This window comes from Ursus maritimus, unplaced genomic scaffold (genome assembly GCF_017311325.1).
Source record: "Ursus maritimus isolate PB19 unplaced genomic scaffold, ASM1731132v1 scaffold_8, whole genome shotgun sequence".
NCBI classification, from domain to species: Eukaryota; Metazoa; Chordata; class Mammalia; order Carnivora; family Ursidae; genus Ursus; species Ursus maritimus.
The window spans coordinates 77,278,747-77,302,684 of record NW_024426996.1 but is presented as its reverse complement, the minus strand read 5'-3'; the positions used below and the strand labels follow the sequence as shown (position 1 = coordinate 77,302,684).

The 23,938-nt window shown below is 54.8% G+C and overlaps 1 protein-coding gene across 1 annotated transcript in view; it reads left to right on the top strand.

Moving 5' to 3' along the window:
• The first annotated feature begins 14,912 nt into the window (after positions 1-14,912).
• The window catches only part of CUNH4orf50 (chromosome unknown C4orf50 homolog), a 45,851-nt gene continuing 36,825 nt past the window's right edge, over positions 14,913-23,938 (top strand). Inside the window, exons 1-3 of the mRNA XM_040624925.1 lie at positions 14,913-15,199; positions 19,418-19,556; positions 22,180-22,773. Coding sequence (XP_040480859.1) covers positions 14,913-15,199; positions 19,418-19,556; positions 22,180-22,773 — 1,020 coding nt within the window. The remainder of the gene's footprint in view (positions 15,200-19,417; positions 19,557-22,179; positions 22,774-23,938) is intronic.

Here is a 23,938-nt window from a genome sequence, read left to right as displayed (position 1 = left end):
AAATAGGAAGATGCCAGGTGGCCACCAAGGGGGAAAGAGCATTTCAGACAGCAGCGCAGCATGGCGTGGGCAGTCTGGGGTGGCAGAGTGGTTGAGAAACACAAACACTGGGACCAGACGGTGTGGCTTTGAACCCTTTTCTCCTAGGTATTAGCTGTGTGGCCTTGGCCAAATGACTTGACCTCTCTGGGCCTCAGTTCCCTTGTGAGGATGGAAATAATGTTTACTCATTGGGATGTTGTAAAGTTGAAACAAACTCTTGTGTGTGAAGTGCTCCCAGCCAGTGTCGGCAGCTATTGTAACTGCCAAGGGTAGACCGTGAGCCTGTGTAGCAGGAGCTGGACCAGGCCTGGGAGCTGGGTGCCGGCCTGTCCGATGTGCAGCGCCGTGCCTCCTTTGTGAGGCTTCCTGACGGAGCGTGCAGCGGGTGGAAAGGTTGTTCAGAAAACCCAGCTTAAAGCAGAATGGCATTTGCCTATTTAAATCAAAAGGTCATTACCTGACTCGAGGGCTCAAATCTCGTGAAGGTGCTCCTCACGGTCTAAGTCTGGATGTATGATGAGCTAGTGAGTGTACCCCAAAGGCTCAGGGCAGTCAGCATTCGGCTGTGACTCCTGGGGAAGCACCGTGGCCCACGTGCTAAGAAAGGAAGGGAGCCAGGTGATTTAAAAAAGAAAAAAAGAAAGGGAGGGAGGGAGGGAAGGGAGAGAGAGAGACAGAGAGGAAGGAAGGAAGGGAGGAAGGGAGGGAGGAGCCAAGCTGCCTGCTTGGGAAGATCAAGGACAAATATCCCTTCAAGAGAGAAAAATCTTTTAAAATGCGAGGGTTTTAGAGTGTCAGTGAAGACCACATGGATAAATCGCTTCCTTTTCCGTTGCTCACCTACCTAAGCATGGAGAAAGTTAACGGCTTGACCCAAAGCCGAAAACTGCTTCTCCTTTATCTCTAGATCATTTCCAAATTAGTTGAAAGTTCCGCTGAAGATAAATGGTAGGGACCCTTCCTCCCCCTGAGGATGAGAACTGCCCTCACTTCTACGAAGATACACCGAGATGCGTGTATCGCCAACACTGACCAAGTCACTGAATGAAATGCCCCTTGGAGGCTTTGGTGAGATAAGACGTGCAAACCGAGTAGCTAGTGCCTGGAGCATGGTGGGCGTTCAGGGAAAGGAGGACTCTCTTCATATAATGACCTCTGTGGGTGTCCACCCCTGCTCTCAGTGTGGGGTCCGTGGGCCAGCAGCTGCAGCGGCACCTGGCAGCTGTTAGAAATGCAGACTCTCGGGCCCCACCCCAGACCTACTGCATAGCGTTCTGTGTTTTACAGGATTCAAAGGTGATTCTGTGCAGATGACGGTTGCTTAGTTTTGGTTAGTCGTAAATAGAGATCTGTGAGTTCCAGAGGGGAGTAAGGGCCCATCTCCATCTGCTCAGACGTCAGAACAAGTGCCACAGGGGAGATTTCGACAACAGACGTCTGTGGCTTGCAGCCCTGGAGGCCGGAAGTCCAGGAGCAAGGCGCTGGCTGATCTGGGTGCCGGTGAGGACTCTTCCTGGCTCCCAGACGGCCTCCTTCTTTCTGGGGGGGATGAAAGGAGAAGGAAGAGGGGGAGGGGGAGAGATTGTTCTCTTCTCATAAGGCCATCAACCCTAGCAGATCAGGGACCCACCCTATGACCTTACTTAACTTAATATCTTCCAAAGGCCCTGTGTCCAAATACACTCACACTGGGGGTTAGGGCTCCAACCTAGGAATTTGGGGGGCGCAGTTCAGTCCATAGCAGGGTCTCATTGCTTTTTTGGTTCTGGAAGGGAGTGAACACTCATTCCTTCTTGTGCTCCTTCCCTCACCCTGTCGCCCTGACTCAGGCCAGGTGAGCCCGTCCTCTGTTGCATTGGGCCATAGAATTCAGAGGACCGAGCCCACCTACTCCCTGCTCTGGGCCCGGTGCCCGAATCAGTGGCAAGGCTTAACAACCGGCCTTCAGTGTCTTCCTCTGTAGTCTGGGCAGTCTGGAGCAGCTCCACCCCAGGCTTTGCCTCGAGAGCCCTGTGTCACCCTGCAGGTGGAAATGCTTGGCCAGACTCTCCTGGTGTGGCTGCTCCTTGCTCCCCGTCCCTGCCGAGCACCACACGTGTGACAGCAGCCGGCATGGGGGCCCCAGCCGGCATCTCGGTGGCTTCATAAAAGGCTCACACTTCAAAGCACATCTGTTCCCTGTAACAGAATTTCCTGGAGTTGGTCGTGCGAGGGTGATGCCCAAGCAGAGGGGAGGATTCTTTCCAGCAGCCCTGAGACAACGGGCACAGCAAAAGTGAGGTTTTGTGGCTTCTGCTTGCCTCCGATGGTTATTTACCGGTCGAGCACCTGTCATGTGCCAGGCTCGGGTCTGGCCACTGGGGCTGGGGCAGTGAGCCAAGGCTCTGCTCGCGTGGAGAACATGCTCTTATAACCCAGTGAGGAAACTCACAACTCAAATAAACACCAAGAATGTCAGAAAGGCTGAGAGGACACGGGAGAGGATGTGAGGCAGTAAATCCCTGGGCTCTGTGCAGAGAGCAGCAGGTCCAAAGGCCCTGAGGTAGGAATGGATTTACTGTGCTTGGCGAAAGGTGTACATTGTCTGTAAGCTGTAATTTGCAAAAGTAGCAGCTGCTGATACAGGATTTTTAAGAACCAGAGGCCACAAGAGCTGGGTAAAAGCCAGCTCCCCGGGGAGCAGTGGCCCTTCGTGACCACCTGAGTTCATGGCCAGTGGAAGGCTATGGGGTGGCATTAGGAGCACAGGCTCTTGGGTCACACAAGTTTGGATTCAAATCCTGCTCCGACTTACAGTGTAACCTGAGTCAGTTTCCTGACCTGTAGAATGGGGACAGTCACAGCAGCATCTCCAGCCGGGGTCAGTGAAGAATTGATATTAAGTGCTGGAAACAGTATCTGCCACATGCTAAGCCCTGGACACGTCTAAGTTCATATCTGCCCCACTTGACCTTCCCCACCCAGCATGACCTTTACTCTACACTCTGTCACGTTGTCACAATAATCCTCGCCAGTCACTCATTCGACACATGCTGACCGGGCAGGTGTCGGGTGCCAGGCCCTGTTCAAGAACAGGGAGAAGGGAGAATGCAGCAAAGTCTCAGCCTTGTGGAGTCACACCTGGCAATGATAAATAGGGAGACGTGACAGTGGGCGGCCGGGGACCCCCCGGTGAGCTGTCCTGGGGAGGGGACCCTGCCCCCAACACCTGAAGAGTGGGAAGGAGCCCTTTCCTACTTGAACCCTGCCACCCCGCCAGTCATCCCCTCATCCTTGGAATAGAATCCAAGGCCATGTATGGTCTGGTTCTCATTACGGTGTCCCCTCCCCGCCGTGACCCACCCTGGCACCTGCTGGGCCCCTGCTTGGGACAGGCTCCTTCTGTCCTCAGGCTTCCATTCAGATGTAGCCTGGGGAGCCACCTGCCCCACAGCCCTGTAGACCTAGCTGCTCTCCCCCCCACCAGAATGTAAGCTCTGTGAGGGCAGCAACCTCTTCCTAGAAGCGCAGAAGTTGTTCCTGGGGGATTTTTGCAAGTTCTTTGAAAGCTATAAAGTGTCACCCTCCCTCCACGTGATACTGTAGTGTACAAGGTCCTCCCTCCCAACCCCTGGGGCCCCCATTTCACCCTCAGGGCATGGGGTCACAGAAGAGGGGTTCAGATGTAAGAAATTATGTGATTCCCCAACACCCACCAGCTGGAAAACTTGGGGCACAAGACCCAGGCCAGGGTCCAGCTGAGTGTTCTTTTTTCTGTTTAAAGATTTTATTTATTTATTTGTCAGAGAATGAGAGAGAGAGAGCACAAGCAGGGGAGGCAGAGAGAGAAGCAGGCAGAGAAATAAGCAGGCTCCCTGCTCAGCAGGGAGCCCAACGTGGGGTTCGATCCCAGGACCCTGGGATCATGACCTGAGCTGAAGGCAGAGCTTCACCGACTGAGCCGCCCATGTGCCCCCCAGCTGAGTTCTGTGCAAATTCCTTAGGGCCCCAGGCATATTGACCTGTATCTGTTGAGCGGATGAATGTGTCATTAGAGGTGGTTCTCAAAGTGGGTCCCCAGACAAGCAGCATCTGCATCACTCAAGAACTTGCTGGAATGTAGCTGCTCACGCTCCACCCCCCAAACTGAGTCAGAAAGTGCTGGGGGGCCCAGTGATTTGCAAGCCCTCCAAGTAACACTGATCTGGATTTGAGAACCACTGTCCTACAGGATACACGGAAGACTTCTCCAGGCCTGGCGAAGGGCCCACGGAGGCCACGTGCCTATTGGGCCTGACCTGGATCGCCTGCCCTGCAGCCCGAGCACTCTCTGCAGGAGTGAACTCCCCATCTGCATTCAGGCCTGGCAGGGCTGCAGCCGGCTGGGCAGTGGTGGTGGTGGGGTACCAGCACTTGAGCGGTGACTCTTGGGCATGTGACTGTCTGGAAAAGGTCGCACTTGCTGGCCCCCCTGGGTGGGATGCCATGTGGAACTGGAAGGAGTGGGCTGGTAAATCCCGGAGGGAGGGTGAGTGCCCCAGGGGCATTCTGCAGATGTAGCCTCAAGCAGGGTGACCAGCCGGTCCCATTTCCTGGGGCTGAGGGGTTTCTGGGGACCCCAGACTTCCAGTGGCAAAACCAGGAATGTCCTGAGCAAACTGGGACAGTTGGACATCCTCGATCCTGTGCTGAGCAGGCTTCTAAGGGGTTGGGGTGCATGTGGCTGTGATGGCCACTGCCAGGCCTCGCTTCCCCTGCCCCGGCGCCCCGGCTGCAGCGAGGTCAGTCTGGCGCAAGTCCAGCATCTGATGCCACTTCCAGTCCATGCTCTTCATTAGCCCGCACCGGGCGCCCCCCCGCACCGGGCTCTTGGTCCAGGCGGGATGCTTCTGTTTTAAAGAGATCCTGTCCTAAGAGTCCATACACCGTGTGATTCTGTTTCCGTGCGCTTCAAGAACAGGCGAAATCGACCCTCTGTGGTGGAGGGTGGGGGGTCTGGGGAGCTTCCTGGTGGGGCCCTCTATCTGGATGCGGGCGGTGGAGATACGGGCCTGCAGGCGCATAAAAGCCAGGCACGCTGCCCACCCGTGTGTGCCTGCTTCTCTGCTTGCGTGCTACACCACGATGAAGAGTAAAGACTAAGTTTTCAACCTGGAAATTTTACCTTTTCTGATGCATGAGGTCGTGTGTTTCAGAGAGTCCGAGAATTGGAGGCTAAGCTGGAGATCCAGAAGAGACATCTGAAGGAGCTGGAGGAAAAGGTAGGTGGGGAGCCCAGGGCCTCCCTGCCTCCGCCCCCCCCCCCCGGGCTTCTTGCTGGGACAGGTCACCATGGGGTCTGGTCCTTCTGCGCGGCCAGCTTTGTAACACCAAGAACAGGCTCTGCCCCTCGCCTCCCTTCTCTGCCCCCGTCCCCCCACAATGGGCACATCCATGAAATAAGTAGCTTCTTCAGTTGCCTTTCTAGGGAAGAAAAGTGCAGTTTGGGACCAACTTTGTATGTGGGTGGAGTGGGGGTGATATGCCCTTCCCCCCCCACAGAAGACCTTTTGGGGTCACTGTGACCCTCTCTGGAGTGATAAGCCAGGCTTGGTTGTGTCCCATGGACCCCTTCAGCTTAGATGACTTCTCTGTGCCAAAACCCAGTTGTGTGTTCTAGGGAGTCTCTCCCCTCCCGGCGGGAAGCGAGGCTGACCTGCCCCATGTTGACACCTGGCCCCATTTGTCTCTCTGCGTGAACATCATTTTATGGGTGGGGGGACGGCCTGAGATCGGTTCAGACACTGGACCCTGATCCCACAGCTGGGAAGGTGTAGCAGGGCTCCTGGCTGCTGCAGCCACCCGCTCAGCCCCTCCAGCACATCCCGTTGGTCTAGGCAGACAGACGAATGCCACTCAGAACCACGTGTGTGGCATCTCTGTGCCCCCTTACCACCTCCCGCGCATCCACCCGGTGGCCATGGAGTCCTTGAGCTCAGGGACCAGCTTGTATGCGTTGCTATATCCAAGACAGTTCTCACCATGGAATAGGGCACCTCCCATGTTTGCCAAACGAGTCGTAGACAAGTAGAGCAGAGCCTCTCATTGCACGTTCTGTGTCACAGGGGTAAGCTCACGTGTGGGAGCCACATGAGGCTCCAGCCCCATCCAGGGGTCATCAGGGATGATGTGCCCGAGGAGGGGCTCCCAGTCTGAACCTCGAAGCCGATATGCAGTCACCCCAGGGAGGAAGAAGGAGAAAGAACATTTGTGGGGTTCAGTGGCCTGAGGCAGGTCTTAGGAGAGAGGAAGCCAGCTCCCCCCAAGGGCAAAGTGGGGCCAAAGTCATGGAAGTCTCCCGAGGGCAGATTTTGGAGCAGATATCTAAAAATGGGAAAACAGCCCCTCCCCGTTCTGGAGGCAATCAAACAATGTGGGCCCAAAGAGACAGGACAGCTCTTCAGATGATGCTAAGCCAGTTTTAGAAGTTTCCTCTCCTTTCTCTCCCAAGAGGATGCAGAAGTCACCTTCCTGCATCTTCCCTTCATCACCAGCCGCTGTGCCTCCGGCCCGCACAACTGGAGGTGTCCTCCAGGGGGCAGCAGAGGGTTGCAGCTGGCGGCTCAGCACAGGGGTTTCAGCGGGTTCTCCCGCTAGAGCCCTGGGAACCCCTGTGGGATTCTGGTTTAAGCGGATGCCTAGTGTCTCCATCTGCCACATGCCCACCCTGCAACCTTCTGGGGTTGTGTTGAGGTCCCGAGGGAATCTCAAGTATAATTCGCCCAAGAATCCCTGGGGATGACCTGACTTTGCAGGCAGGTGTGTTTGGGCTCTGCCCCAGGCCGGCCCTGGAACCCTGGAGGGTTTATCCCTCCACCCTGGCCTGGGGGCCTGCAGCTCTCCCCGTCTTCTGGGGTGGTTGTGAGGATTGCATGAGCTTGGGGTGTGAAGTTCTGAGCCCCAGGTCCAGACGAGGTTGGTGGGCTGCAAACATTGGTTCTGGGTCTCAGCCCCCCATCTGCACTTTAGGACTTGAGTGGGCAAATTGGGTCCACAGAGTAGGAAAGGACAGCAAAGGGACTTCAAACACACCACAGCTGTCTGGCGGATAGAATTTTAAAAGGTGGTCTAGGCCCACGCATAAAATAAGGCAGGGGGCGTTTTTAGTGAGGAGGCCTCCCGGGCAATGTGTGAAGCCCCCTTCTGCCTCTTGCCTCAAAGCAAGTGTGTGTGGGTTGGTCAGTCTCCTTTTGTCACAAAGGACTTGCCGAGGAGGGCAAACAGCAGGCAGACTCCTGGTCGGGCCAGTAGGACGAGAAACACCCAAACATCATTTCCCTGGGGCCACTAGTGGAAAATGGCTGCAGCCACATTATCCGTGGTTCATGTCTGTGGACAGGAGCCCTTTCCTGCCACACCCCACCGGGTGCTCTTGGCAAGTCCTTCCCCTCCCTGGGCCTCAGTTTCCCCACGTAGAAAATGACAGCTGGGAGACTCCACATAAGCCCCGCCCAGCTCCAGCCTTCAGTGATTCTAAAACTTGTGTAAATGGTGGGGGCTCTCTGTTTGGATTTTAATTTTTCAACAAATAATTAAGGGGAGTTATTACCTCATTTTTGGCGGAGGGGAGAATGATTTTCGAAAGCCCCAGGTGATGCTCCAATAGGTTCAGATGGAAGAAAGCGAGTCGTGAATTCAGAAAGAGAAACCTACTTTCAAACTGATCTGTATAATTTTTCCTTCCTTTAAGGCCATTTTTCTTCCTGCTTTTTTTTTTTTCTTCTTAAAGCAGATGAATTGAATGGCACAACAGATTTTAAATAATGGTCTCTTGGGAGAGCAGGTCCTGGTGGGGATGGTGCTGGGGGGAGGGCTTCTGCTCATGGTCAGGTGGGTCTGGGGGGACCCCACCTGGTCCTTAGGTGCAGGCCTGGCCTTTGGTGGGAGCCACCAGCCGTGACCACGGGAGGGTCCTTCCTCTGTTTGTAACATGTCCTGCCATGGTCTGCAGGAAAGCCAGGTCTCCGCACCGAAAGCATCCTGGTCTGTCTGAGTCGGCCGGGTGTTTGGGAAGAGCAGTGGGGGCGTGGAGGAACTCCAGAGGGTGGGTTTTCCGGTGAGGTCAGCTGCTGAGGCCCACTCACTTCCCCGACCTCCTGAACCCGACCCTAGTGTGGTAGTTCTTGTGGAATGTGTCACTGAATCCCATACTACATATCTTACATCTTTTTTCTTTTCTTTTTCTCCCCCCTCGTTTTCTTTTGGTCTTATTTTATAGTTTTTGTTCCTTTTTTTGTTTTTCTCACTAGCATTCATTCTGTGGCCTTGATGACTTCAGTGAGCAAAGAACTCGGGTTGGTATCCTTTCAATTTTGCAGATAAAAATGATGATTTTCTGAAAAGGAGGATTTTTCCCACTTCTGACCATAACATTCCTTGAGCCATGAGGCTCCGTGGAAGGGGGTGGCCTGTGGCAGATTCCTCAGCTCCCTGGCTCCCTGGGTGGAGGGTGGGGCCATCAGGGCTCCATGGCGAGTCCCACCCCCCCGAGGGAGGTTGGGAGAGCTCTTCGTGAGGAAGGGACAGTGGGGGCCTGGTTGCTGCCCTGTTGTGGCACATCTTCAAAAGGGGGGGGGTTCTGGTTTTTCCAAAGTTTCTTCCATATTTTGGCTTTAGTTTCTGGTGCTATTGCCCGTGGACCAGACCATAGCAGGTTTCTGGGGTCAGGGGTCTTCAGGAGCGGGAAGCTGATGGGCAAGTCCATGACCTGCGTATAAAATACCCAGGAAGGCTGTGTGAAGAGCCCCCAGCTGCCTGCCCATCCCCCACCCTTAACCCTACACCTGGTTCTGATGCTCAGGGACCTTGGCAGAAGCCATGGGGCAGCTGGTCCTGCTCTGCCTTGCAGGCCCCCAGGATGCAGCTCTCACCTAAGTTTCTGCTTGGGCACCCACATCCTTCCCCATTCTTTTTGCTGAGTATCCCCCTTGGGGCTGGAGGGGGTGTCTGCCAAGGCCCCTAGGATCTACAGTTCTCACCCCGGAATCTAGCCCAGGCTTAGAGCCCTGTGAGCTCTGGGGATGCCCACAGTGCCCGCTACCTGTCCTGACCCCCAGGCCGAGCTCTGCTGCTGGTCCCTCCCCTGCCTGATGTTCTTATGGGAGCCCTGAGCCTGGCCCCATGACGCAAGGGCTTTGCCTTGTACCTTCTGTGTCCCAAGGCCTAGGTCATTGCTCAGCACATTCATGCTGTGTTTGTGTAGTGAGTAAAGGGATGGTCCCAGGTTTAATCAGATGGGAAGTAGGGGTGGCCATGGGGGGTGGAGGTAGTCCTGGAGGACAGGCCATCGAGTCCCATTTCCTCTTACCCTACATTGTCAGGGAAGGTCACTCAGTGGGCTCAGCTAGAGAGTTTGGGACAGCAGAGGGGCAGGTGGGGGCAGATAAACCAGGGGCTTCCCCAACCATTTTAACCCTTGATTCTTACGGCACTTCAAATTATTTTTTAATCCTACAGGATAGAAAAAGAGCTTATGGAATAAATTGAGTCCCTACAGCAACCCCAACCCCACTCAAACCAAAATTCAACAGCAAAACAAGCTACTTCAAGCCAGAGACTGAAAACAGAATTCACGTGTAGTTGATGAGGAGGCCTTTTGGATCCATGGCTGGGTCCTGGCTGGCCGAGCTGTAGGAGCCCTGAAGACGATGGGGATTTTGTCAAGGTCGGGGCCACATCTGAGTCCCCACTCTGGCACCTTCAAAGCCCGAGGGGCAGAGACCTGAATACAAGGAAACTAAGTGCAATTACTAGAAACTGAGTCACTGGAGGGCTACTGCACTGTCAGGGGTGAGGCCAGAGTCCTTGTCCCTGCACTGCATGCCTCCCCTGGCCACGGGGGTGTGTCCAGATGGACGCAGACCTGTGTACATACGTCTCCGTGAACTGTGCTCCGTGTACCCTGGGATCTGTCAGCCAGAGTGACTTGCAAATGTCCCTGTGATCTGAACCCAAATTCAAACCCTGGTCAGCAAGTCCCTTCAGATCCCTGTGCAGCTGATTCAGTAGGTGGTGACCAGGGAGGGAGGGAGGGAGAGAGAGAGAACGCACAGGACTCTGACGAGGGGCTGGAGGCTCACCCACTGTGGAGGGCGGATCCAAGGGCCTCAGATTTCCAAGAAAGAGGCCACAGGCTCCGTTGCTCTTGGTGTGACACAGCGACAGTCCCTGGGGCCATGTGGAGTGAGGACTGAGAAGGTGGACACAGACTACACCATTCCCAGGCTGTCTTTCATCTTGGTTGTAATCTGCAAGGTGCTGCTGAGGGAAAATGCTGGAAGGTGAAATGTTCTGTGGAGCATCCGTGGAGAAGGAGCCTCCCTCTGACACCAGGGCCGCTCGCTCTCAGTCGTGGAGGAGAGAGCCCTTCCTGACCTCAGGAGACTGGCCCCTGAATGGAACCTTCTAGAAGATGGAGTGGGGTAGCCAAGAAAGGCAGGCAGGACCTGGTGAGGTTTGGCCCTGGAGGGAGCCCCTGAGAAGGGAAGTGACTTGGGGATGTTGCTCTGTTGTCATTCTAGGGTGAGTAGGGTAGGGGGGCGAGTGTCTCCAGGAGAAGCCCCTGCTCATATTACCGTTCTCTCCTAAACTTCTGGAAGAAGAAGTGTGGAATCAGGAGGGATGAAGTGAAACAGAAGGTGGTGGATATGAAAGAGAGGACAACCACCCTGGGAGAACAAGCAGGGGTGGGCTGATCCCAAGGACCGGAAGATTCACTGCTCTGTGTTTGAGAGCAATCCCAGGATTTCTAGTAAAGAGAACCTTTGGAGAAAACCCAGTGACTGAGATTGAGGCCGCTGAGGGTACCCGCTGGAGATGGGAGCCAGCACAGGAGCTGGAAGTTCTCAGAAGGGCAAGCCCAAGGATGGAGAATGCGCCTGCAGTGGGCACAGAAGGGGCGCCCCAGCCAGGTGGGGCAGGATGCCCAAACCAAATCAAAGAATTGGGGGGCAGGGGCTCTAAGCAAACACACAGCAGGACAGCTGAGAAGTGACTGTTCTCTGCTGAAATCTAGTACCAACATTTGGCATCCAAATGTGAATGAACCGATGTCTTTGCTTGAAGACAGGCATCTGAGCATCCGGGGTGGTGATGGGAGTGTGGAACCACGCAGCGAGTGAACACGAATGCCCGTCTGCTTCCCCCGGGGCCCAGGCATCGCACAGAGCCATTGCTTTGCTAACTCGGTGACAGAAGTCCCGGAGGTGCGCAGAGGTGTCTGGGAAGCATTTCCGTGGCACCGAGTGTCTGTCTTCTCCCTGTTGCAGGAGCATCTGGGAGTGCGGTCCTCATGCCCTCCCGTCCCCATTCTGTCTGCTCAGCCCTCCCACTCAGACAACAGGTCAGGAATGCTGTTGGCTTTGAAGTCACCCCCAGCTGGGCCCCTTTCCCCCAGAAGACACTGGCAAAGTATTCGCTGCTGAGTCTTAGCTTCTCCTCCGTGGGATGGCGGCGATGTCCCATGCAACACCTCGCCTCTTGTCTCTGTGGGGCATGACTAGACAGTTGGACCGGCAGGACTCCCGGATCCTGGCAGGAGATGTGGCCGGCAGCATCCACGGCTCCCTCAGGGGGACTTGTCCGCAGAGGAGACCATTCAACCCCTGGGGGACCAGGAGCCATTCTCTGAGACAGCGCAGGTGCGAGGACGTGAGACCCACAGCAGCAGGTATGGGAGCCGCCCTGGCTAGAAACCCAAAGTCCCCAGAAGGAGCCAGTGTTTCTTGTGACTGTCCCGGGCATTGCTTCCAAGGTCCCCGCCAGGGACAGGCCCAGTTCCAAGAGCCATTGTAGTCAGTTGACCCCAGAGCTCTGGTGGCCCAGCAGACGTGTACCTGGACTTCATCACAGCCCTCCACTCCCAGGACGGGTGTGCACGCCTCACGGCTGCCTCCTAGCACAGCCAAAGGCCCCTGTGGGTGTGGTTCCCAGGGCAGGTGAGCTATGAGGTCAGCCGAGCCCCGGGTCACTGTCTCATGCGGGAAGAAGAAGGGTTGGGTCCACCCTTTCCCACCACCCTCCTCACAAATCTGCTGGGGGCTGAAGGGAGAGCCCTGCCAAATTCCCGGCACATGGTGCCGCCCCTCACCCTCATTCCTGGCTCCTCTATGGCCAGCAGCAACCCATGAGGAGCAGGACAGGGAAGTCCAGGGGTCACCGCTGTGTCCCGTCCCTGCTGTTCTGGCAGCGCTCTGGGCCGGGAGACCAGCAGTGCAGCCTGACAAGCCATCCCTGTTTGTCTGGGATGCGGGACTTCCAGTTTGAAAGTGGGGTAAGTCCCAGTCCAGCCGGGATGAGGGGGCCCACCTGCAGCACCAGGACTTGGCTGCTGGCCCTATTCACTTTGGCTCCCGATGCTCACGGATGTGTTTGCCCTCCGTGGCACGGCCTGAGCTGGACTTCTGTGAAAGGCAAAAGGTGGGGCGCGTGTGCTGCATGATGCTTAGCTCATCCGAAAGGCTCAAGATTTACTGACGGCTCGGGCACGGTTTGAGGGCCTGTGGGGGGAGCTAGCTGCGGGGGCACTGGGCACCTTGTCAGGGTGCCCTGGTTACCTTGGAGAGATGAACACTGTGCTTTAGGGAGGGCTCCACACCTGTCTGAGCAAGTGCATCAGCTTTCCTCCCACCGGCCACTCCTTCCCCCTTCTTCCCCATCCTTCCGTCCTACGGGCTGAAAGTCCCCGGGTCTGTGGCTCCAGCTTTTCCCTCACCTTCCATAGCCGGTTTGTGACCCATGGAATCCTGCCCAATGGTTCCAGTACAAGCAATGACATATTTATTTTCGCCTGTTTTCTCACATTGAACCAGAACCTGTTAGAGGCCTGCCAGTGTGGGGTGCTCCTCCCTGAACTTGTCTAAGAGCTCTGGGGGGCTTCTGCAGACCCCAGACTATGCCCCCCCAACTATTTCCAGCAGTTAAGTAATTTTCCCAGGATTCTGAGAATAGAGATGAGATTCAACCCCAGGCAGTCTCGTCCTGGTGCCTGGCTACATCCCCTCTCAGCTGACACCCCACCCCGCCGTCTCTGGCCACTCTGTCTGTCACAAGCCCTGTGGGTCGCCCCAGCACACTGGCTGCTGCTGGAGCAGGATGATTAAAAACAAAATCTCCCAAGCCAGAAGACCTCTCCTTCGAGGTCGGCAAGAAGGGAAGCATGTGTATTCTTGAAGGAGCGTCAAACCACACGTGATGTTCATCCCGGGTGCTCTGCTCAGAGATGTGCAGAGAGAGAGAACTCTCACCTGTTCAGTAGCCAAGCAGATACAGTCCACCCCGCACATGTCCTCAGGGTAATGGTGATCCGTTCTTCAGCAAGAGGACTTGAGGGTACCATCTGTTCCGCATGACCTTAGATTGACCTCGCCATTGGGGTGACCCTCTGTGTTAATTCGTTTTTTTTTTTTGTTCTTGTTAGTTTCAGAGGTAGAATTTAGTAATTCACCAGTCGTGTATTACACCCAGTGCTCATCACACCACATGCCCTCATTAATGCCCGTCACCCAGTTACCCCATCCCCCCCATCGCCCCTCCAGCAGCCCTCAGTATGTTTCCTAGAGTTAACAGTGTCTCTTACGGTTTGCCTTCCTCTCAATTTTCATCTTATTTTATTTTTTTATACAAAGGAGAACGAAACTTTTCTCGTCTTTATGGCAAGGTGGCTTTGGGGCTTGGAGCTAGGCACCCACTGAAGTTGGGCTCCTCGCCTCCCACAGGACCTGGGAGATGGGGTTCTATTTTCCTTGGATATTTACATTCCGAAGAGATGGTCCCCAGGTCCTTTAGAAAGACATGCCTGCGTCAGAAAGCTGGCAAGAGGCTGACCTTCTCACCCCCTGCATGACCCAGAGGGCTCCATCCTCAGAGCAACATTTGACCAGGTCCTCCCTGCCTCTAAACATTCCCAGGAGCTCCCCCCACCCAGTGCTCCCAGAAAGACGCCAAAGACTTTGCCCTGGAGCTCAAGGTCTGCACAGACATAGCCCCAAGCCACCTTCTGTCCTTCCTCATTTCCCCTCCGAAAGCCCGCAGGGCCGGCCACTCCCTTCATCTGTCCTGATGCTGCCACAGGGCCAGGACTCTCAGGCGGCCTCCACCTGGCAGAATCCCATGCCCACCTCTGCCAGCTGGAGTCCACCATCCCTCCAGCCCCTGGCTGCCTCCCACAGGACAGGGTTGCTCCTGTCGGGGTCATGGTGCATTCATTTCTCAGCTCCCGAGTTTGGATTCAGAGCTGGGTTTGAATCCTGACTCTGGGACTTTCCGTATGTGAGGACTGGACAAGCTCCTGCACCTTCTGGAGCCCCTGTCTCACCATCTACAAAATGGGTATGATAATGCCCCCCTCCTAGGGTTACGGCACAGTTGAACCAGCTAGGGTGACGTGACCGAGATCTCGGGCGATATGTGGAGTGCAGCACTAGCTCTAGGTCCCTGATTAACATTTCCTGTCCTCAGGAGGCATAGAGCTTCATTCACTCATAGAGGAGGGTAGAACTTGAGGTGCCCCACCGAAAATTTGTATTTCTGATGGTCCTGCCTGGAAATTTCATTTTGCCTCTCTGTGCGCATCATTAAGCATTTAATTCCAAGGGACTTCTCTGCAATGTTTTCTTGCTTTGGGTGCGTTCCGGCATGCCGGCTTGTAAACCGAGAGGCGTTCGTTCATATTGTATGACGCGTGTGAATGAAACCCAAGGCCCACTCATAAATAATTCACCTGTTCTTGCCCTCCTTAAAGGGTATTCTCCTGCACAATCTGAAGGCCCTGCAGCCATCTCGAAATCTCTAGAAAGTCAGTGTTGCAAATCCACTTAATGTTACTAAGTCTTGACCTGTGACCTTTGTACGGGATGGAGCCCACAGCCACAGGACGGACTGAGAAGAGTTTCAGCTACGTTGTCAGAGCCCCCAGCAGTGATGGGTTTGACGTAATGAACGTTGATGTGAAGATCGACACGTGCTGGGTATTCCAGGACACAGAGGACAGTGGTGAGGAGCGGGGCCGTCCTGCGGACGGAGCAGCTGGAAGCCCAGACGTGGATACGGACATGCTCAGGAAGCAGCTGGAATCCTCCGAGCAGAAGCTGTGGGCAGCTGTGGACAAGTACATGATGTCCGAGTCCGGGCTGAGGAGCAGGTAAATATGGCGTTTGGATCTCCTCTTGGTGTATTTAATGCATCCTGGGCGTCCTAATGGGGTTAGATCCGTGTGTTGATTGTTTCTGCGGCTGGGAACACAGATGCCCGGGGCAGCCCCAGCTCTGGTTTCTCCTCTGTCCCGTCCTCTGCTCGGCATGTCAGGGGCTAAGCCTGCTTCCTTGGGGGTCCGGTTGACGGGAGGCACCGAAGGGAGGAGGAAGGGAGAGGCCGGGGTGCGTTCCCCTCTCCTGCTGTGGGTGACTCAGCCAGGATTTCAGGCTCCTCTCTGGTCCTCTTCTGCCTGGTGGCCAGTTCCTGGACCCAGTATCACTGCCCCCTCCCCACATGTCCCTCCAGCCGCAAGGGCAGGAGGGGCGCCTGGCAGTGGCTCATCTCTGGGTTGCCCATCCTCTCTGGCCTTTAGCTCTTCCGTCATCTTTATAGCAGACTCTCTGCAGTTGTTTCTCACCACTGACATTCCTGGCCTGGGCTGTTTTCCTGTGGAGGCAACAGGGTCCAGAGGTTGAGATGTGAGCCCAGGTCCTCCTCCAAGCCCGTGCTCTTTCCTGACCGTTATCTGATACCGAGGCCAGCAGAGTGAGGTGGGGTCCTGCGTGAGTGTCAGCGGAGAAACCCAGCATGGAAATGAGGGACAGTAATGGCTGGGATCCATCCTGAAAGGTTTACCATGATCCCAGCAGCCAAGCGTCTTGGATTTGCCTGGGACTTCACCGTTTTCTTGTATTTTCCTTCATTTTAATAAAGGCAAGTCACTAAATGTGTATTTACATGTGCTTTTTATCTTTTTTCCTCTTTGTAAGACTTTTTACAGGAAGAAATTTGCATATCAGAATAGTTGTTTTGTTACTTTATGTGATTGTGCATTCATTCATTCTCACTCATTCTCCCGCCTGTGCTGGCCCACCCCAGAGCGACGTGCTGAGTTATGTTAGTTTGCTCAGGCTGCTTTAACAGAGTGCCACAGATTGAAGGGCTTAACAGAACTGTACTGTCTCACAGTCCTGGAGGCTGGAAGTCCACGTTCACGGTGTGGCCACCTGGTTCCTTCAGAGGCCTCTCTCTGTGGTGTGTAGACAGCCACCTTCTCCCTGTGTCCTCATGCGGTGGTCCTTCTGTGCGTGCCTGTGTCTAATCCCTTCTTGTAAGGACCGCCATCAGATTGGATCAGGGCCCACCCAGATGAGCTCATTTTAACTCAACTACCTTTGTAAAGGCCCGGTCTCCAAATACAGTCACATCCTGAGGTTCTGGGGGGCAGGATTTCAACCAACGATTTGAGGGGACACAAATCAGCCCATAACATAAATCCTGGGGGTTGAGACCCAGGGAAGGTCCCAGCCCTGGAGAGAGCTGCAGTGTAACCCCACATGGTTGTGGATTCAAATCTTTCTCTGAAAAGTTTGGCAGTGAAAACCAGAAAGTCATCGGGCCTGGGGAAAATGGTAGGAAACCCTTACTGAAGGAGACCCCTCCATGCAAGGAGAGCCCTGGGGGCACCATAAGCAATGGAGTGGAGGGGGCTTCTGGGGCTGGGGCCCAGGGTGAGGCTGCTCTTGAGGGGGCATCCTGGACCCGCCTGTGGGGAATGTGGGCTGTGTCCTCCATTTTCAGAAGGTGGGCCACACCATCCTGCATGAGGGGAGCTGGGGCGGGGAGGATGGACTGCATTATCTAGGGTAACTAAGAGCGGAAGCCAGAGTTCGAATGCACAATGGGTTAATTCCATCATGGGTGCCGTCTTGCTGGGGTGTGGTAAGGTTGGTAGTGTACATTGGGCTTCACTTTGATGAAAGGGTTAAAGTTCTAAAGTATTTATTGTAGGGGCGCCTGGATGGTGCAATTGGTTAAGCGCCTGACTCTCAGTTTCAGCTCAGGTTGTGATCTCAGGGTCGTGAGATCGAGCCCCATGTGGGGCTCTATGATCAGCGCAGTGTCTGCTTGAGTTTCTCTCTCCCTCTTCCCCCCTCCCCGAAATAAATAAATAAAAATCTTTAAAGAAATATTTATAATAAAAAGAATAAACAGTGTAGTTAGAAATTTGGGAAGGAAAACCCACTCCCATCTTCACTACCCTATCAATCATGCATATTCATTTCCAACCTAAGTGCCACAAAATTATCAGTAGCTATACACTCATTGAGTGTTTACTCGGTTCCAGGCACTGTTCACATGTTTGTTTAAATTTTCACATATTTAATCCTTAAAAAATACCAAAAATCAGGTGATAACCTTACCCTCAATCTATAGATGGGGAAATGAAGGCACAGGGCAGTTAAGTGATCTCTCCACAGTCACCCACATGTCCAGCCACGTCGGCGGGCTGGGACTTGAACCCAGGTGGCTCGTCCAGGGTGGTAATGGTAGCCACCCATTTCTCCTGCTGCCCTGGTGGGGTCTCCCGGCTTCATAGCACTTTGTAGCCCTGCGTATTAATATTTGCTTAACTGGTCGTTAATCCATGAAAAATGGTACTTCATCATCTATTTCCTATTTGTGAGTCTATCAGTTCCCGAGGGCTGTGAAAACAAAATACTATAAACTTGGTGGCTTAAAGCAACAGACCTGCATCATCTTGTAGGGCTGGAGGCCAAGTCCTAAAGTGGCATCCCGGGACAAACGTCAAGTTTGTTGGGGGGCCCATGCTCTCTCCTGAGGTTGTAGCAGAATGTTTTCTCCTCTTTTCCAGCAAGAGGCTGCATCCCTTGGCTTCTGGCCCCTCCCTCCACCTGCAAAACCAGCAGGGTAGCACCTGGCTTCAGGGTTCACTTGGCCTTCACCTTCCTTGTCAAACCTCCCCCTGCCTCCCTATCATAAGGACACCTGTCACGGCAGGCAGGGCCCACCCAGGCCGTCGGGTTCATTCCCCTCCCCCCATCTTCAGGTCTCTAACTAAATGACATCTACAGTCTCTTGCATTTCAAGCAACATTCGTGGGTGTGAGAGATTAGAGCCTGGATATATTTAGGGGCCGATATTCAATCTGCCACAGTGATGAGTCATTTTCTGCTTCCAATATAGGGATAGTATCAGGGTTAAATATTGTTTCCTATATAGTGTTGCAGGTTGATCTCAAAAACTGAAAAGAGAGGCTTTTCTTATCCCTTTCAGAGATCACCAAGTTTTATAAGCAAGCAGGTGCTCAGTTTGCTTGTACACCTGGGGTTTATAACCTGGGGCTACTCCTGGGTTCAGTTTGGAAGGAACTTGATCACAAGAGGCACACTCTCTTCTGCCACTTACACGAGCCTTCCCCAGGCCTCAGAACTAGAGCAGGCGAGGGGACTCTTGGCCTTATTATTGCTTATCATGCAACGTTTCATTCAATCTCCACAATAATGCTCGGAGCTAGGTACAATGACCTCTATTTTACAGATAAGGAGACTATGGGTCAGGGTAGGGAGCGAAGACCTCATGGCTGATCGGCAGCAGAGTCAGGAAGCAAAGCTAGGGCCTCACCCAGGGAGGCACAGCATGTCTTGAAGGAGCAGGCCACCCTGCATGGGCTTGGGCAGAGGAGTGAAGGCGTGCTCACCATTTCCCCAGCATAAGGAGAAAAGACCTCATGTGGTTTAACCGTCCCTAACTATGAGGCTGTTTCCCCGTTCACTCTTCTGTAATACAAAAATTAAGGATTTTAATCACAGAAAATTTTTTTCTGAATTTCGATCATTTCCTTAGAAGAGATTTGGAAGAGTGTAGCTCTGATGGGAGGCAATGAAGTGTAGGGTTAAAAGTATGAGTTCAGGAATCAGACAGTCTGGGCTCTAGAATGCTGTGTGACCTCAGGCAAGTTGCCTGGCCACTCTGAGCTTCAGTTTTCTGGTGTGTGAAGGAGGGGTAAGGGAATTCACCTGCAGGCTGGCAATGTGAGGATTGATTGAAACAACACAGGTAAAGCTCTTCGTCCACGTGTCTCTGGCTCAGTTCTTTGTTGGTATCACCTGAACCTGGGATTACCGGCTTAGGGAGAACAGTCTTAAGATTCCTGATGCATGGTGAATTATTATTCCACAGATACCTCTGAAGTATTCTAAATCATCTTAAATATGTATGAATGTTTCACAAAATGTGATTTTGTCAGAATTTCAAATTGGCCAAATGACCCCCCCAAAAAAGATTGGCCTCAGTGTGGGTGAGAATCCCGGGCCATGTTTACTGCCTCCTGAGTAAGCATCGTCCTGCTTCAATGTTGCAGAATCCAGGAGCTGGAGTTGTCGGAGAGACACCTCCTCCAGACGGTGAAGCAGCTGAGCGCCCGCGTGATGCAGGAAAGGAGCGCTGCTGTCCAAGCCCAGGAGAAGCTGGAAGCCTTGCAGGGGGAGCTGGCCAGCCAGGTACCATGTCCCCTCTTCTTTCCAGAACTTGTTTCTTGACCCAGCAGGGTGGCCCCGTGTGCTTGGAGCTGAGCAAAGACAGTGGTGGGTAGAGCGGGGGGCGGGGGGGGCGGGATGCTGGGAGAGCCCAGCCAGGGGGCTTAGAGGGGTCCTAATTCCAATGGTGCAGCAGGGGCTGCGGGGCCTGGGGCAAGGTCACAGGGCCTCTCTGGTCCTCAGCTGCCCCATCTGTAAACTGGGATCCGCATCCCACCCTGCCTGCCTCACCAGGGTTCTGGCTGGGATCCGCTGGGGGGAGGGGGTTGGTGAGAGCATTGGGTGCCCTGTGCACTCACTGGGAGCTTCAGTCAGACGTTCATTTCTGTGGCCCTTGTGCCTAACCCCAGGGACGCCAGCTCTGGCCTAGGGACAAGCTGATGACTAACGGAGGGGCCCTGCTCTTGGGAGCTGGCATGCAGGTGGGGACATGGATAGGAGACAAGTAAATCCCAAATGGGAGGCCAGGTGCCAGGGGGGAGGCTGAAGGCACAGTGTGTGTGTGTGTGTGTGGAGTCGGGGGGTTAAGGGGAGCTACAGAGAACTGAGCCAGCTGAGTTGGCCTTGCGGGAAAGGCATGTCGGGTGTGAGTCACAGCCTGTGCGTAGGCACAGAAGCGTGGGAGAACACACTGGAGCCAGGGCAGAGGGCGCGGGTGCAGAGAGAGCGTCGGCGAGACAGGAGGCTTCCAGAGTGGCCAGGTTGCCAGGACCATGGTGTGCACCAAATACCGACTGCAGTGAGGAGCAGGCTTTAGGGGACTTGAGCAGGAGGGCTCAGGACAGGCTTTGGGGGAAATTATTCTGATTGCATGGGAGAGAGAGAGGTGGTGGAGGCACAGGGACAAATTGGTGCTTTGGACAAACGGTGGGTGGTTAAGGGGGTAGAGTCCAAAGGCAGACACCTGGTGCCAAACCCTGGCTCTGCCGCTCCCTGGCTGTGTGACCTGGGACAAGTGATTTAACCTCTCTGGGTCTCAGCCTCCTCCTCTGTGAAATGAGAACGGGGTTATTGTATGGGCTAAGTGAGTTAGTACGCGTAAAACACTCACAACTGTAACAGTAAATAACGCCCACTGCTTTGGTAAATATTAGCTTTTATTGCAAGATGCCAGGGCCGATGAGGAAGGCTGGAGGTAGGGCACACTTTGGGAGTACTGCAGAGGCAGAAATAACAGGCTCTAGGACAGCTGCATGTGGCTCTCAGAGCCCCCCCCTCCCCCCGGCCTCCTGGACAGCCCAGCAACGACCGTCAGACTGCAGGTAGACGCCCGCCTGTGGGGTGTGACCAGTTCCGTGTCACAACCAGCATTTTAGAAATAGAATCAACTAGGAAATAAGAGAGGACATTAGTGTACGAGCAGTGCTGTTTCGTGAAACTTCTGTTTCAGCAGCACACGTGTGCACGTCATGGGACATGGGGTGACAATGTGTTTCTCAGAGTGGGGAGCAGTCAGAACAGCTGGAAAAGGCCTGACTCAGGCATGAACGGAGACAGACGTGAAGCGTGGAAACATAAGGAGCACATTTAAATTGAAATTCGTCTTCGAGACACCAGGGAGACATGCAAGTGCATTTTCCCTTCTGCATCGAACTCCGGTGCAGGAAGTACAGTTAATTGTCCCCCTCTGCGCCCCCAGCAGGCCCTCATCAGTGTCCTGCGAGGAACCGCCCCGTGAAATACTGTAGTGGCATTGTGTGGGATCCTACCGCGAAGAATGTAATCTCTCCATGGAAAATACTTCAATAAACATGTCTTGGTCCATGGCCTGTGTCCATGTAGGATTTCCAAGGGGCCTCAGCCACAGGCCCACAGTCACGAGATGTTCCCAGTGTGACGGGGAGACAGAAGCCGAGGGTGCAAGCAGGGACAGTGGGGGCTCAGAGGCACGGCGGGACCAGCTCCTCTGTGGGATACTATGGCCTGTTCCATACGCATGTCTTTATTTGAAAAGGCCTTGAGTCAGATACACAGCGGTTCGAATGCTGGCCGTGGTGACTTGTAGTGCAGTGATACTGCGCTAGCTGCTTCCGAGTGCCCCAAGGGGACAGGGACAGTCCCCAGGGCTCGGGGGTACGCACAGTAAGGAACAGCTGTGTGCGGTGTCTCACGAGCCAGAAGCCAGCGCCGACCTTTGCAGGGCCAGGCATTAGCACTTTAGGGTTAGGGAAATGGAGACATCTGGGAGGTCCTGGGTGGATGTGGGGAATCTCAGGCGTGTCCAGGCGGCAGCCCTTTACAAACTGGTGTGGAGGTATTCAGCATTGGAACCACATCCTCTCTGTGCGCACCGGCTGATGCCTATCCGGCCCAGTGCAGTTTCCTTCCAAGGACCCAGGGAGCTCCAGGTGTGCAGGGCTCCTACAGGGGTGAGGTGAGGGGGGCACTCCTCCCCTGCAAATTCTGTGTGGGCACCAAAAAACTCAGGAATGAAATAAATAATATTTGATGCAAAATCTTAGTGCAAAAATTTATGCACGAAAAAACCCCGATGCACAACATAGGGAAGTTTAAAATAAAGACAGTAGGAGCGACGGTGTGTCCCGGGGCTGGCTTCCTGACGCCCTCATCCACCACCAACTTGTAGGTTCTGGAGCAGGAGCGCGTGGCCCGGCGGCAGCGGTGGCGGCTCCGGCGGCTGCGGGAGCGGCTGCGGCGCAAGGACGAGGCGCTGGGGCGGCAGGCGGCGGCCCTGGAGCGCTGCCGGCGGACCCAGCGACTCCAGCTGGGCCTGGTGCGCGAGCAGGAGCGCGGCCTGCGGGAGCAGGTGCAGCGGCTGGAGCTGGACGTGGGATGCCTCTGTCGCGCCGCTGGCCTCTTGCTGGCCGAGCTGGACGCCCCGGCCCTGGGCAGCCCCCACCCCCTCGGCCCGGCCGGCCCCCAGGGCGACCCCGGGGAGGCCGGGGAGCTGCGCGCCCTGCAGGCGCGGGCCCAGCGTGGCGAGCGCGAGCGGGACGAGGCGGCGCGCCGGCTTCAGGAGCAGCGCGCCACCGAGCGCCGGCTCCGCGGGCAGCTGGAGGACCTGCGCTGCTGCATCTACGCGCTCAAGCTGTCGGAGATCGGCCTGCAGGGACAGGTGGAGGACCTCGCCCAGCAAAACCAGAACCTGCGAGAGGTGCTGGCAGCCCGGGCCCCGGCAGAGGGAGCGCGCAGCACCGCCATTACTGGTCACTGCAGCCCGGTAAGTGGCCGCAACCCAGGGCACGAGTGATTTTCTCTAACTTTATCCTACAGCCACGTATTATCACCAGCTCCTTCATTTCCGTCTTCCTCGTCATCCACTCATCCAACCGCAGCAGCCCCATCTGTCCATCCTGGTTCCGTCACCTACCACATAAATGCACAGCCAGTCCTACACCTTCACCTACCTGCCCTTCAGCACAGCCACCCCGCTGCCCATCTGTCCACCTCCTCATCCACCCACCCACCTGTCTGCCCACAGACCACCCACTTGTTTGCACATCCATCCATCCGCTTGTCTGCCTGCCCTCCACCATCGCATTCACCCTACCCCCTGCCCGTCCATCCCTCCATCCGGCCGTTCTTGCAGAGAGCGAAGCAGCTACCCTTTATCCCTCACCACCTGCTCCCTCTTGTCCATCCATCTACCCAGCAGTTAATGAGGCCCCGCTGTGTGCCAGGCCCTGTGATAGATGAGCCCCTTTGGGTGTGCGGGATTACATAACTGCCATGTGCCCGTGAAGTCTTACTGATCGATCCCCTCCTTCCGAAGACCCGTCTTCCACCTCCCACATAGCTCCAAAGGTGGGGATGCTCCCTGCCAGCAGTGCTGTACGTCATCTTCAGTTCTCCTCCATTAGACTGTGAGCTCCTTGAGGGCAGGGTCCGGGTCTGATGCGTCTTTGTAGCCCCGGTCCAGCGTCAGCACACAGAAGAAGGTTCCAAGGACTAGCAACGGAAAACACACAGGCTTGGGTCCTCCTTTGGTTCTCTTATTTACTAGCTGTGTGATCTTGGGCAAGTTTCTTAAGGTCTGCAAGCAAGGGCAGATTGGACATTTATTTATTCATTTGACTGACGGAAGAGTAAAAACTTATGTTTCATATATTCCTGCCCTGTGCTCAGCCCCCTCCTGGGAGTTTTCAAAGACATTATTTCATTTAATGCTCAAGAAGATTGTGAGGTGGGCACTATTGGTATCCCTACCCCACATATAAGGGCATTGAGGCTCAGAGAGGTAGTGCATTGGTCCGTTGTCACACAGCTAGTAGGGAGCAGAACTGGAACTTGATCCAGATTTGATGGGAGTCCAGAGGGCTCTGATTCTCCTGCCCCAGCCTGCCTTCCTGAAAAGAGAGAGTTAACTCAGCCCCTCCCGAGAGATC